At 46.0% G+C, this 13,090-nt stretch overlaps 1 protein-coding gene across 1 annotated transcript in view; it reads right to left on the reverse strand.

Moving 5' to 3' along the window:
* Nucleotides 1-814: 814 nt before the first annotated feature.
* The window catches only part of LOC118311204 (cadherin-12-like), a 64,564-nt gene continuing 52,288 nt past the window's right edge, over nucleotides 815-13,090 (reverse strand). The window contains exons 10-13 of the mRNA XM_035634831.2: nucleotides 12,358-12,479; nucleotides 11,998-12,112; nucleotides 8,992-9,243; nucleotides 815-2,316 (exon numbers count right to left, since the gene is read on the reverse strand). Coding sequence (XP_035490724.2) covers nucleotides 1,703-2,316; nucleotides 8,992-9,243; nucleotides 11,998-12,112; nucleotides 12,358-12,479 — 1,103 coding nt within the window. The 3' untranslated portion in view covers nucleotides 815-1,702. The remainder of the gene's footprint in view (nucleotides 2,317-8,991; nucleotides 9,244-11,997; nucleotides 12,113-12,357; nucleotides 12,480-13,090) is intronic.

The following is a 13,090-nucleotide window of genomic DNA, read 5'->3' on the forward strand; positions in this document are numbered from 1 at the left end:
ATCCTTCCTCTATTCAAACTGAAACCTTATCATTATCTTAACAGCATAGAGAACCAACCCTGTATTTGAACAAAGCTTCTAGCAGAATCAGGCCTTAATCCCTAATCCCCACCGTTCCCTCGTCAACACTTGTTTACCTCCTGTCTTGCTACAGTCGGAATTATGTGCATTCCTATCACACTAATTCCATTTTACCTGCTGCTCTGAGGTTTTCCTCATACTGTTTTCATTCTATTCTGCTGCGCTGCCATCAGTGACCTGAACACTCCATGCTCTCTGTGACGTGATAATGCCGGCTGAGCTGTCGGTAGACTTTTAATGTGAAACATCTGCACAAGACGTGTTGAGCGTCACTGACAGTAGCTCAACTATAAAAATGTATTTTAAAAAAAATGCAAAAAGGGAAGCAGGTGGGAAACAATTAGCAAGCCATGACATAGCTCAGCAGAATGTTTTATATGACTCCCCTGCCTTTGTCATGGTCTGGCTACATCTCTTATTTGAGACTCGGCCATTGTTTCATTTTGATTTTAATTTTGCAATAAAATATACAGGGATCATATAACGTTGGGCAAAAACGGGCACAGAACCCCACTTGTGCAGGGCAATGAAATCATCAATGGAAAGGGATCATTCTGTGCAGCAAAACCCACAAAAAGCTCCTCCTGACATCCCGCGTCCGGCCAGAGAGCCTCAAAGAAACAGATTGTTAATGCGAAACTGCTTCATTCTGTGTTCCTACCAGTTTTAATTACTCTACCTGGTCTGTTTGATTCAGAGAGACCTCTGCAGATAATTTTGCCCCTGTTGAAAATCCTTTATGTCGGGTGATTAAGCAGAATTGAAGACATTGTGTAGTTGTAGCTGACATCACTTCACTCTCAGTTGACTTTGGTACAGTGCTACTCGAGAGCCCCCTTTCTCTTTGGGGGGGCTCTTTGCTGTTGTCAACTCAGCGATGCATGTCACCCTGACCACAACTCGTCAACATTCAACAGGATGCTCCTCAGATTTCACCAGTTTTGGTTCCTGTGGCCTCCACTTTCCTGCGGCGTCCAATGTGAATCTTAGTTGGGGGTGTCAAAATATTTTTTACTAGACATGCACCTTGGTTGTCTGCTAATGAGGACCCACTCAATGTATCAGAGGCCCCTGACCCTCAGACAATCCGGCACATTTCGCTTGGACCTGTGTCGATTCTGTCTGTGAAACCAATGAATGTCTGAAAAGTTTGCTTTCTCAAAGGTCATGGACGTTGTGAGTGGTCTGCGCCTGGTGCACCTCCCCAGACTGAAAGTTTTTCAACTGCAGTCAAGCTCGGACATTTTCAGCTCTGGTTTAATCACCACTCTGTTTCGTCTCGCTTTGCCTGGCGGCGGCCGTTTCACAGGTTCCTCGGAGATTCCATCGGCCGTCAAGAAAAGGAAATATAAAAAGTAGGTTCATAAAATGTTTTTTTATTAAGCAACATGAATTAAAAGACATGTAAACATACAGTACCTCAGGCACTTTGAGGAGTTTACCTTGTCACGCAGCTGAAGCTAGGTTCTCTGCCACAACTCTACCTCACATGGACAGTGTTCTGTCAGTCCTCACATCCATCTAGCCCGTCACAGTAAAAAAAAAAAAAAAAAACATGTCTGAAGAAAGTAAACTAATTCCCACATGGCTGCTCAATGTCTCTGCGCCCTTCACTGTCCCCTCAGCTCTCTTTAGACACAGCGGGCGGCTGTCTGTCCAGGATGCTGGCCAGTGTTTTGAACGGCTGTCCCCAGTCACCAAGAGAGCTAAAATCTCCTGAAGTGTCAATCACCCACGACCCCTCTATGGAGCTGAGCGAGCCCGCCACGGAGCCGTCGCCCTCGTAGGCGTAAGTGGCCAGGGAATCGTAGGGCGGCGCGGCGGAGCCCTGCTGGCTCTCCTCCAGCTGGTGTTCGATGAACCCCCGGATCATTTCCGCATTGCCCTCAGTCACCCTGCCACGGGACGATGGCGGGGCCTTGCCGTTCACGGCCAGGATGACGCTGGCTGTTTGCCGATGGATGTCCGGGGACCTGACGCCGTCGCAGCGGCTGGCGAGGTGCATCAGAACCCCGTCGCCGTAGCCGTTCTTCTCCATCTTGGAGGCGCTGCTGTGGCTGCTGGTGTGACGCGAGTGTGTGTTCCGCAGGGTGCCCATATCGAAGGCACGAGTGTCCGCCTCGCCGCCGCCCTCGTCGTCGTAGTGAATGACATTGTCGCGGATGTCCTCTTTTGACGTCATCAGGGTCTCCTTCTCTTTGCGGCGCCTCTGGCTCATGTATAATGCTGCCATGACTGCAAGACACAAAGAGAATGAGGTGCTGGGTTAGTTGAAAAGCATTTTTTAGTATTGAGCTAAAAAAGAAAAAGCTCTCAGTTTCCCCGAGCTGTTCTGCAAGTGTCTGCACTTGACAACGAGTGTGTCTGCTCACAATTTCTCTTTGAACAAACTTTTTCCCAATAATCCAGTTGTTCCACCATGCATTTTCATGAGTTGCTGCGATGGTGGGGTCTACCGGGGTCGCGCTCCACTCCCAGGTCAGATCGGGGCTAATTTGCTCCGCTCTCAGTTGGAGTCTGCATGTGAGGATACAAACTGCCAGAGCTGAGCACGAGCAGCTTTGAAGATAGCGAGCAGAGGGAGCCCCGCTGCTCGCACAAATCTCACAAGTCCTCTTACGGGCACAAAGCATCGATCACACTCACACTCGTGTCCTGGACTGCTCTCTGAAGTTCTGCCGTGTTAACTGATCCGTCAACACACTCTCCCACTTTCTGACATAACGGCTCCACCCTAAAGATCCTGTAGCATCTGATGACTTGTATTCTTAACACAACATGTTTTGTCCACACAGATACGTACGACTCCAACGCATTCTCTCACAGAGGCCAACCTGGTTCTGTTTCAGCATTTACAGTACGTAGCCCGGCCTGCCCTCGACCACACCTCATAGTCTTCCTCGTGGCGTTTATAAATGCGTAGTATAGTCACAGGCTCGCATGATTACAACTGGGTAAACTCCATCCACAGAGGAGCACAATTATTCCCAGAGAAGATGGGTAAAACTGTCTGTCTGTGGATTCAGATTTCAGTCCTCCGTACGAGGGGTTTTAAAACAGTGGGAAGCTAAAACTGTAGTTTTCATATATTTGACGCAAACATGTCACATGATATTCATCTCTACTCTGTGATGTGTCCAAGGTCCAAGACTGAGTAGGCTGTTCAGTGGGACAAAACACAAACTGCAGCTGCTGTCATTCTGCTCTACGTCCCAGATTCTCTCTCTCTCTCTCTGTCTTCATTTGTTTTAGTCAGATTTAAATGCATCCAAAACTGGGAAATTAAAGAATGACAGACAAGGTGACGCTGTAATGTATGTCAAACAAAATGTGTTTCATTGTCAGCATTGCACCGTTAGAAAGGAGGCGTTGCTCCCAATCTGGGAGGTCCCACTCGCTGTTCACCGACTCACTCAATCACTCGCTCGCATCGCTCACTGTGCCTCCTGTCATCTGACATATCAATAGGAGCAGGAGAACGCAGGGCAGCTGCTTAAAGCAGACGTTCAGTGAGCATGGTTAATGTCACCACTGCTGCTGCCGAACGGAGCACGCTGCAGCCCCATCGGACAGTGGAAAAAAACACTGACGCACCAGACTTCTCTCGGACTCAGGTAACTTTACGAGAATGTTCCTGTGACATGATATATTTCCGGCTCGACTAATTCCATTGTGGCGACGAGACAGTCAATGTGCCACAGTTGACCGACGAGTTTCACTTCTTGGTCATGTTTCTGGGAAAACAGCTTGTTTTTTTAACTTTTAAGACATTAACAATTCCTCTTACCCCTCCGTCGTAAGACATCCAGCAGTGGGTTCTCAGATGCTGGTGTCAGTCGGTATTACAGTTGATATAACTGTTCTAAGGTCAAGTTGTGTGGCCATTTCATGCTTTCATCCCTAGTTCCAAGCCTGGAGTGAAATGGTACTGTATTACACCAATAATAATAAAAAATAACTATACTTTAATACATAACAGAACTTTGATACATAAGCCATGAATGCCATAAACATCCTCTGACACACACATACACATTCCATTGTGTATGAGTATGGAAGCCCACATCCTATACAGCGGCAGAGTTTGACCTTGCTCGGCACCGATCCCGGCAGAACTGAATCCACTTAAACACCAGCAGCATCCGGCCACAATATTAAACACCCTCTACAGTCAGGTCGTTGTCATGCTCGGCGAGTACGATCCGATCGTCTGAATCCTAATCCTGCAGCCGCGTGGGTCCTCCTGCACCGGCCGACTCTTGACATGATGCTGTTTTTCCGTCTTCAAGTGTGAAGGACTGTGAGTGCAGTGATCAAAAGATCTCACGATCCGGGTGTGACTTCTTTCCACCAGTCAGCTGCTCAAAGTTGTCGCCGGAAGCTCCCCACAGCCCCCCTACTCCCGATTAGAAAACCAAACGGGGGTCTCTGTGAGGCACATCAGTGCACAGAGAAGGAAAAACAACAACGTCCCCCTGGGATACTGTATGTGCTATAGAAAACGAAACAAGGTCAGAGTATGGACTGGGGTCTGCGGAGTTTATTGACGCTTCAGGACGTTCGGCTCTTTGGGAGACTTAATAGAAGACGGTCTTGTGTCTGCTGCTGGAGGAAACAGTATGCTACAACTGAGGGTTGCCAGAAGTGATAACAGAGGCTCCGCAGTGGGTCAGAGGAGAATTTGAAAAAATCCATTCAATGGGAGCCGCGCTCTGTTAATCGGCTTCCTTTGTGACTCAAGTGAAAACCCAAATTCTGAATTGTTGGTGCGTATAGTTTTTCAAGAGCAGGAAACTAGCCCTGAAGTGTCAATATAGGAAAAACAAACGGTCAAATCTTCTCTCCGATAAAACGGGCGGAACAATATGAGATCCTACAGGAGTTTCTGATTCCGCAGGATCAGCAGTAGTTGGGTTTTATGCTGCAGATGGGAGAGCACGTCTGTGTTAGCTTTAGAGTGGGATTTGTTTAGAGCTCCGAGAAGACGAGTGGGAGATGGAGTTGTCGGCCTGGTAAATTACTGAACTCTTTCCAGGCTGTGATGTAGCAGAGAGCTGCTCTCAGACGTGAGAGACACATTTACAGAAGTTTCGGAGCCAAAGAGCAGGAACAAATAGACCATATGAAAGAGAACTGATCTGACCACCAGCCACTTTAATACGAATAAAACTAGGGATGGCATTAACTCTACTCTCTCATTGTCATTATTGTTAAAAGTGTACGTTGACACATTAAAATATCTAAAAACAACGAGACTTTTGTTATGGATGTCATGGAGTTCTTTGCTCACATTGTCCAAAATGTTTCCAGGAGAGCCTGACGGACAGGGTGCGATTTGCTGGTGGGGGATCCGTGGAAATATTCTCCTTTCTGGTCTACATACCCCCACCTGCTTGAAATCTCCTCCCCCCTCGAAATCCCAAATGGACCCACCCACTGTCGTCGCTCGCGTACGTGAGACATTATGACATTGAGCCTAATTTTCCCTAATGATCCTGGTTCCATCCGCCTTGAACAATCACCAGGCACGGATATTTGGGAGAGGGATTTCATTCTTGCACGTTCTGTATTGTTTGTGCGTGTGTCACGGTGGTCAGCCGGTCGAGTGCTGCGCAGTGTGTACACCTCACTGACACCCGAAGAGACGTGCCAGCGACAGATGCCAGCACCCCTCCTTGCTAGCACGTCCGTTTTAGATCTCCTTGAGTTTCGACCATTAATTCCCATCAGGAAGACCAGACTGCAGGGTTGGGGCAGGACAGGGCAGGAAACGCTGCGGACAAACCCCACAGATACATATTTGGAAGAGAGAATGAAGCTGAGAGCCCTCAGAGAAGGAGGTCTCTTTCTGGAGTGGCTAGTTCATGGTTTGACGAATACTAATACCTTAGTATGGACCAACTACCAGAGGACGTCTGTGAGCTCCTGTAGCCAGATGTGGAAATGCAGCAGGGAAGGCAAACGGTGTAGCGGCAAGCCGAAGAATCAACTAATGGCTCACATGGGCGAGCAACGACGAATGAGGTTCTTTCTTCCTCCCGCCCAAGACAATTCTGACCAATAGCAGGTGTGCGTGTTCTCAGATGGTTTGTGGTGACCCCTTTTCAGCTCCAGTAGATTTCTAGTTTGTGTGGTTCCGTTCGGCTTGAGACCGAACCAAGACCAAAGTTTACAAACTCGTCAGCTGATTTAGACGGACCAAAACGCCCGAAGGTTGTAGCTTTTGGTCTCAGACTGTAAGAAGATTGTTGAATCACATCAGAGACAAATACAAGCAACTTTGCCTCTTGTGTTGACCCAGACAAGACGGTCAAGTTTGCCACACTTCTTCATGTTATGATCTCAGGCTCGTGGCCAGAAACAAAAAGTTACCCAGAATGATCTGTTAGGTTTACTTTTTCTTTTTTAGTCCTTGAAGAACCAGCAAAGTCTGGTCACGGAGGTGTAAGAACTGTTCAGTCTTTATGAAGCTGATATTCTTACAGAACATATTTTTCTTGCTGTGTCAAATGGCGAATGAATCTGCTCCCCCGAGTTGTGCCTTATGTGTCAGCTATCTTGTCTCAATTCCCAGCTTAAAACATCCTTTCAATTTCTCCCTTTTCATTCCTGGTTTTGCTTGGGGACAAGAAGCTCCAGCAATTCATGAATCGGAGACGTTGATCAACTTTGGTCCGGTGCTAAAATCCTGTGTTTTCTTTGTTAAATCATTTAAAACTGAATGACATTGTTTTTTGGACTGTTCCACTGATAAACCATTACTCGGGTTATCATGACATGTTGAGAAAAACATTACTACAGCACATAAATCCGCTTTTCCTGGCCTTTCTCATTGTCTGGAGCTCTTGTTTCCTATCATTGGCCAGTTACTTGCTTGTTTACTGCATGTTTCTCCCGAGCTCGCTTGCTGCTGCGGTGCTTCTTGCCCTGAAGGTAACAAGAGTTAACAGGAAGTTAATACATGGTAGGAGATGCTGAGTCAGAGGCCATTACCCACGGAGCTTTGTAAAACCTCGGCTATTGGTCTGTTATTCACCAGCTGCGATTTTCTCCTTTGCATCTATTCAGGGGAAAAACGACTTCTCGTAACACTTTATGAATAAACGCCAAAGCCAGGATTCCTTTACGCCACCTCTTCCTCCTCAGAGTGTGATCGCTATCACCATCATGGAATATATAAGGAGACGTCTCTCTCTGGCAGGCGGGAGGGAGAAATGGATGTTGGATGTGTTAGCAGCTATTAGCCCATCCTCCCTTCCTTTTCTTTATGTCCTCCTCCACTTATCCTCCCTCTCCACAGAGGACACCAATAAAGAAGGCACAATGCCCTCAGGAGGCTGCGATTCTTCCCTGACATGCCATCAGTCAGTCCGCACACACAAACACACACACAGATAGGGTGAATCAGATGTGAGGGCGGGGTAAAGAACTGCTTTCACTCTCCTTTCTTTTCATTTCTGCCTTCTGTGTAATGTATCACGCACATCTTAAGAGAAAAATGAGTACACACACACACATTCAGACACACAAAGGGAGCTGTTCATATGTGTCCGTGCTTGTTTACAATGCGGTTATGTAACTCATTGCAGGGGAATCACAAATTTTTATGTGATGATGGAACAGGGGTGAATAAGGAATCAGCCAACTCAGAGTGAACCCAACAACAAACAAAAAAACTGTGATAATTGGAGGCATGTCATGGGCTGTTGGCCCCCTCTAGTGTTTACTAGTAAAAATCTTCAGCTGTTGGGCCAGAGACCTCAACCACGACAACAAGAATTGAACGTACAGTCTGGATACATGACGTTTTTGTGCTTTAACAAACTGTGGCAGGGCATTTGACATGTCCCTCATACAAAAATGCACTCAGGCTATAAACCATATTAATTAATAATACACTATCGAAAGAGGTGCAATACATATAGAACAGAGCCACTGTCCTGTGTTAACGGACAGTTCGCATTTTCACACAGGGACAGTATTCGCTCTCCTTTACGCTCTGTTGGTCTGCACCAACTCCTCAGGAAAAATTTGTTCCGTTTTGTAAAGCGCTTAGAGTTCCCTGAAAAGTGCTATCAAAATATCACGATTATTATCATTATTACCTAAATAAATATATATTTTTTTTTTTAAATGTTTGACCTATTTTTATTTTATTTTCATTATTAACCTCTATTTAATTCTCGGAGTACAATTGCGGGCAAGCCCTCATTTTCAATGCAGCCGAGATTACACAAAAATCAAACACGATGAAATGTAAAATCCCAGAACAACAATAGTGCAAAGGGTGCAGAATAGTAAATGTTTGGAATAATAAAGGACATAAATCACACAGTAACATGAAATCAAGGACATGCATCAAAAGAAGCACTGGACATGATTGAAAATGATAAAAAATGAGGACATAGAAGTCACTAAAAACAATTACAACCAACAACAGGAATATTGATCATCATTGCTCTGAACTGCCCATAAGTCTGAAGCTAATTCATTTTTAGGGACTGTTGGAGCGTTTTCCAAGTGGTTGGGACATTAAAGGGGAATGCAGACTGTCCTAGCTCTGACTGTGCCCCCGGGACCTTGAACGAGAGCAGGTCACTTAGTGTAGTTTGCTCAGGACCGGTGTTCCACTCTCACATTGGTGAAATATAAATGCTCAGCCATATTCTGTTGCCTGGTGTTGTGCAGGTGGCCGGATCGGAACCAGCCACCGGACCGGTCCCAGTGGGCCGCCACATGGCTGTTCACGAGCAGGTTTCCAGCCACACTGACACAGGCAGCATTGAGCTTTTCACGTGTTTGGCAGTCAGCAATCACAATAAAAAGATTTGTTAAATATATGAAAATATATGAAAATTAGTTTTCGTGTCTGTACTATGTTTGTGTTGTGGTCCTGCAGAAGGAGCTCACCGATCAGCAGCGCGACGCACAGCAGAATCGCCATCAGCGCCCCGGTGCTGAAGCCCACGGGCAGGAAGATGGCCTGGGCGGAGCAGGTCAGCAGTGAGCCCCCGGCCTCGCAGGAGCACACGCGGATGGTGAGGGTGGCGGTGCTGCTCTGGGCGGGGTAGCCGCTGTCTTCGACTACAACCGGGAGAAGGTAGACGTCCTGCAGCCGCCGCTGGAAGCCGGAGCGCCTGGTCACAACGCCGGCAGTGTTGTCTGGAAGCCAATAGAGGAGAACGCAACGTCACCCACCACATCTGTTCAACAACTCACCACTGTCTGATAAATCTGAACAAACCTCATGGATTACACCCACAGAATGGTGAATGCATGAGTCACCTTGGACAATAGGGCTGGTGTTGGGCTCAATTTTTCATATTGTCACAAGATTTAATGGAAAAAAACAACCAACAACAATATGTTAGTCCGTCTCTCAAAACCTTCCCTATCCTGTCTGGAGAGTGTGGTGCTCAACTCCGAGCCTGTTGGTCCCCTAACCCTAATATTATATAATATATTTGTATTTAACACAAGCATTTGTCAAATGGACCAAACACAAGAAACTTGAGCATTTGTCGGGTATAATTTCAATTCTTGGTCTCCTAGAGAGAAATTGTCTGTGTGGATATTGGTCTCAGCGTCCACAGTGTTGTGAAGAACCGCGTCACCCAGTGCAACTGTGTGGATCACTCATGTGTTAGTCAGGGTTTCTATTTCATGGAGGAATACGGTATATTAGTTGATCACTCTTGTTAGTCATAGTTTGTATTTCATGGAGGAATAAGAGAGATGAGGCTTTGGACACGTAATACCTGTTAGAAGGATTTATTACCTCATTGTAGTAATGTAATGTCATTTATACAAATGCTACAGTACCACAAATGAGTTAAGACAAAGAATAATCCTGGACCTTGTTGGCAGTAAACATGCTGTTTGTCACTTTGGTCGCATGCTCAATGCACTAGGCTTCGTGACGTACTTCTGTTTCAAAATAATGATTCTTGTCTGTTTCCGGTCTGTTCACCGCTACTGTTTACTCACGACTTCATTTACGCAGGAAAATGTCCAAAACAGGACATTTTAAAAAACAGATGAAGACGTACTCGGAGCGCTTCTGTGTCCCACTTTGTTCGGCGTCATCGAAATTTAATGGCAAACTAAGTTTTCATGGGTTTCCGACCCGTCCCGACCTGAGAAGGTGATGGCTGGTTGCAAACCGCGACCAACTGAGCATCCGACAGGGGACACTTTATAGTGGCCCTAACCCAGGAGACGCAGCGAATCAAATGTGAGGAGTTGTCCTCGGAAGTCATTTGTATTGAACGCGATGAAGTGGTACTATTTGAACACGCTGACATTACTGTATACTACAGAGATTAACGAAAGGGTCATAATCCGTCAGAACCAGATCTGAATATGTCTGCTGTCTCTAATACACTGTAGACATGTAATCCTGTGCTGCCAGGCATCAAATCAGTGACGTCAAGCGATTTTACGATGGGAGAATATTCAACATTCTGTTCAAAAGTCTTCAGAGCTTCTACGGGGCAGAAACCAACCACAGAACAGGAAGTGTGATGGTTTCTTGCCGGAACAATTTCAGTCCAATTCATTTGAATGCAAACGACATGGACTGTTGGTGTGTGTGTGTGTGTGTGTGTCAGAAAAGATCTGTTCTCCCCTCGAGACGTAGTTTGACAAAGTAGAGACCATTAAGGCACCTTGTTCCTGTTACACACACACACACACACACACACACGTACGTGCGCTCCAGTTCCCCTCGGGCGGCTGCAGGCCTGGTGTCTGACTCTATCAGACATGATGCCGACTGTGTAGGTAACAAATATACAAAAATACAGCAGTGACTGTGTTAGTGTCGCTGAGGTGTTGCAGGGGGGGAAACAGGAAATGTAAGGGGACTGACACACTCTTAACTCAGCAGAGATGAGGGTGCGGGAGAGACAATGTTGAATAGCGGATAGCATCCGATTATGCAAAGAACAGAAAAAACGCGGGGGGAAGTGGGACACGATGCTGCGCCAGCGCCTTCCACTGGTTTGTTGTGACTCCTGCACGCCTGTCTGCAGTTGGCGACGACAGTCACAGCACTACACTGTGAAACTGGATGTCCCACAGTGGAGCAGTGGAATCAACCGATGACAATGGGTGAAATAGAATAATAAAGAAAAGGGGAAATTATACGACATCATTTTTTTTTTTCCGCAAAGATTGAATGTAAATCACTGTTTAAACCGGTCTCATGACACACTTTTTTCATTCAGATGGAAGAGTGAGAAACCCTCATTCATTTAAAGGAAAACGTTGGATTGTTTAAATGTCCAGTATATATAAGAGGAATGGTTGCATCAAACAAACCTGTTTCAGTATTGATATGGGTAACTGACTATCATTGCAAGATGGACATGAAAAAGAATGAACCGACTGTTTCTTTTAAACGCTAACTAATCCTTTTCACCAGCTGATCTGACTTAGAGACACAGGGAGAAGGCCCAGCAGCAGAGACGTGATCTGCAACTGTCATGCTGAGGTCAGGGCTCCTTTCCTGCAATAACTGCAAAATGACACTGACGTCACCATTTCAGTTGATTTAAGACTTGCTTAATGACAAGTCCAGCTGTTAAGGAGCAACATTTACATTCATTTAGAGTTGTGTGTCTGCCTACCTCCAACATTCCCGCTCTATAAGCTCTGTTTTTGGTCTCCTCCAACTCCTGAGGGAACTATGTGGCTCTAGTTTCGAAATGAGCAACGTTGTTCAACAGCTCGTCACTAAAATTACACAGTAGGGGTTGTTTTTTTGGAGGGGGGGGGGGTGAAAAAATCCAAAAGTGACACTGCGAGTCCGGTGAGAGTAAACCAGGAACAGCAAAGTTGTGGGAAACTCATGAGCTCACACTTGCTCTAAAACTCTGTGAAGCCAAGGAGAGCTTTAGATCACAGTTTGCTTACTTCCAAAGTCCCGAACAGTGAAGTTTCTGTTGCGGAGCTCCTTGGGGACTTTGAAGAAGAACCTCTGGCCGACAGGTGGAAGGTCCTTGTCCACAGCGCTGAGCTTCTGGATCACCTGGTCAGGCAGCAGAGAGAGCGAACAATAAGTCAGCTGAGAGCCCGGGAGAAAAACTGTTGGTTCTGTGTTGATCTGTTGCAGGAGTAACTCTAGTCGAGAGATACATGTTTTACAGTGTTATATGGCAAACAGCTTGACTGAATATAACTGAAGTCTTAATTGTACCCAGTACAAAGTACACAGGGGGAATATTTAGCAGATGAGTGCTTTTGGTTCCCCCCCGTTTGATCCAGTCCACTCACCTGTCCCACTCTGGAGCTTTCACACACAAAGGATTCTGAAGGAACCAGCAGCTCCGGAGGGAACTCGTTCACATCCAGGACGCTGACCGTCACGGACACTTTGGAAGACAGCAGCGGGTTGTCTGTGAGGGTGGACAAGGAAGTCATCATGTTACACAACCAGTGACGGACTGTCAGCGTCACCTACACAGACATGAAGGCTACAGTGTGAACACAATCAATGTTAACACACCTGCTGTAAAATGACGGAAAAGCAACATTCAGAGTTACATTGAAGGTGAAGAGGTATTATTTTTTTTAAGTTATAATGGTTACAACAAGGAGAGCGTGGGTGTGTTGTCATCAGATCAAATGTAGGGGCTGTGACTTCCTGCTTGTTTATATTTCTTATTTTCTTTTGGAATCACTTGTCGTATGAGTTCATACCTAACCTACACACCCGATCAGCCCCAGTCAGTATCTATAACCGTTATCTGTTCTGTTTCCTGTTTTTGTTCCGAGTGGCAGCAGCCCACCGATTGGACGGTACCAGCTGTCAATCGCGCTGTTTCCACACTATGATGCTTTATCGTGAGACCATAATGAACAAAATGAACATCATGTATTGAAGAAGACTTGAAACTAGGGATAGAACCATTAACCATTAACGTTATAAATCCAGTCATTTTCTCATAGACTTCTATAGAAACATTCAGTTGAGTTGCCCTCTGCTGGTCAGTACAGACAATACAGG

The sequence above is a fragment of the Scophthalmus maximus genome, chromosome 5, assembly GCF_022379125.1.
Source record: "Scophthalmus maximus strain ysfricsl-2021 chromosome 5, ASM2237912v1, whole genome shotgun sequence".
Taxonomy (NCBI): Eukaryota; Metazoa; Chordata; class Actinopteri; order Pleuronectiformes; family Scophthalmidae; genus Scophthalmus; species Scophthalmus maximus.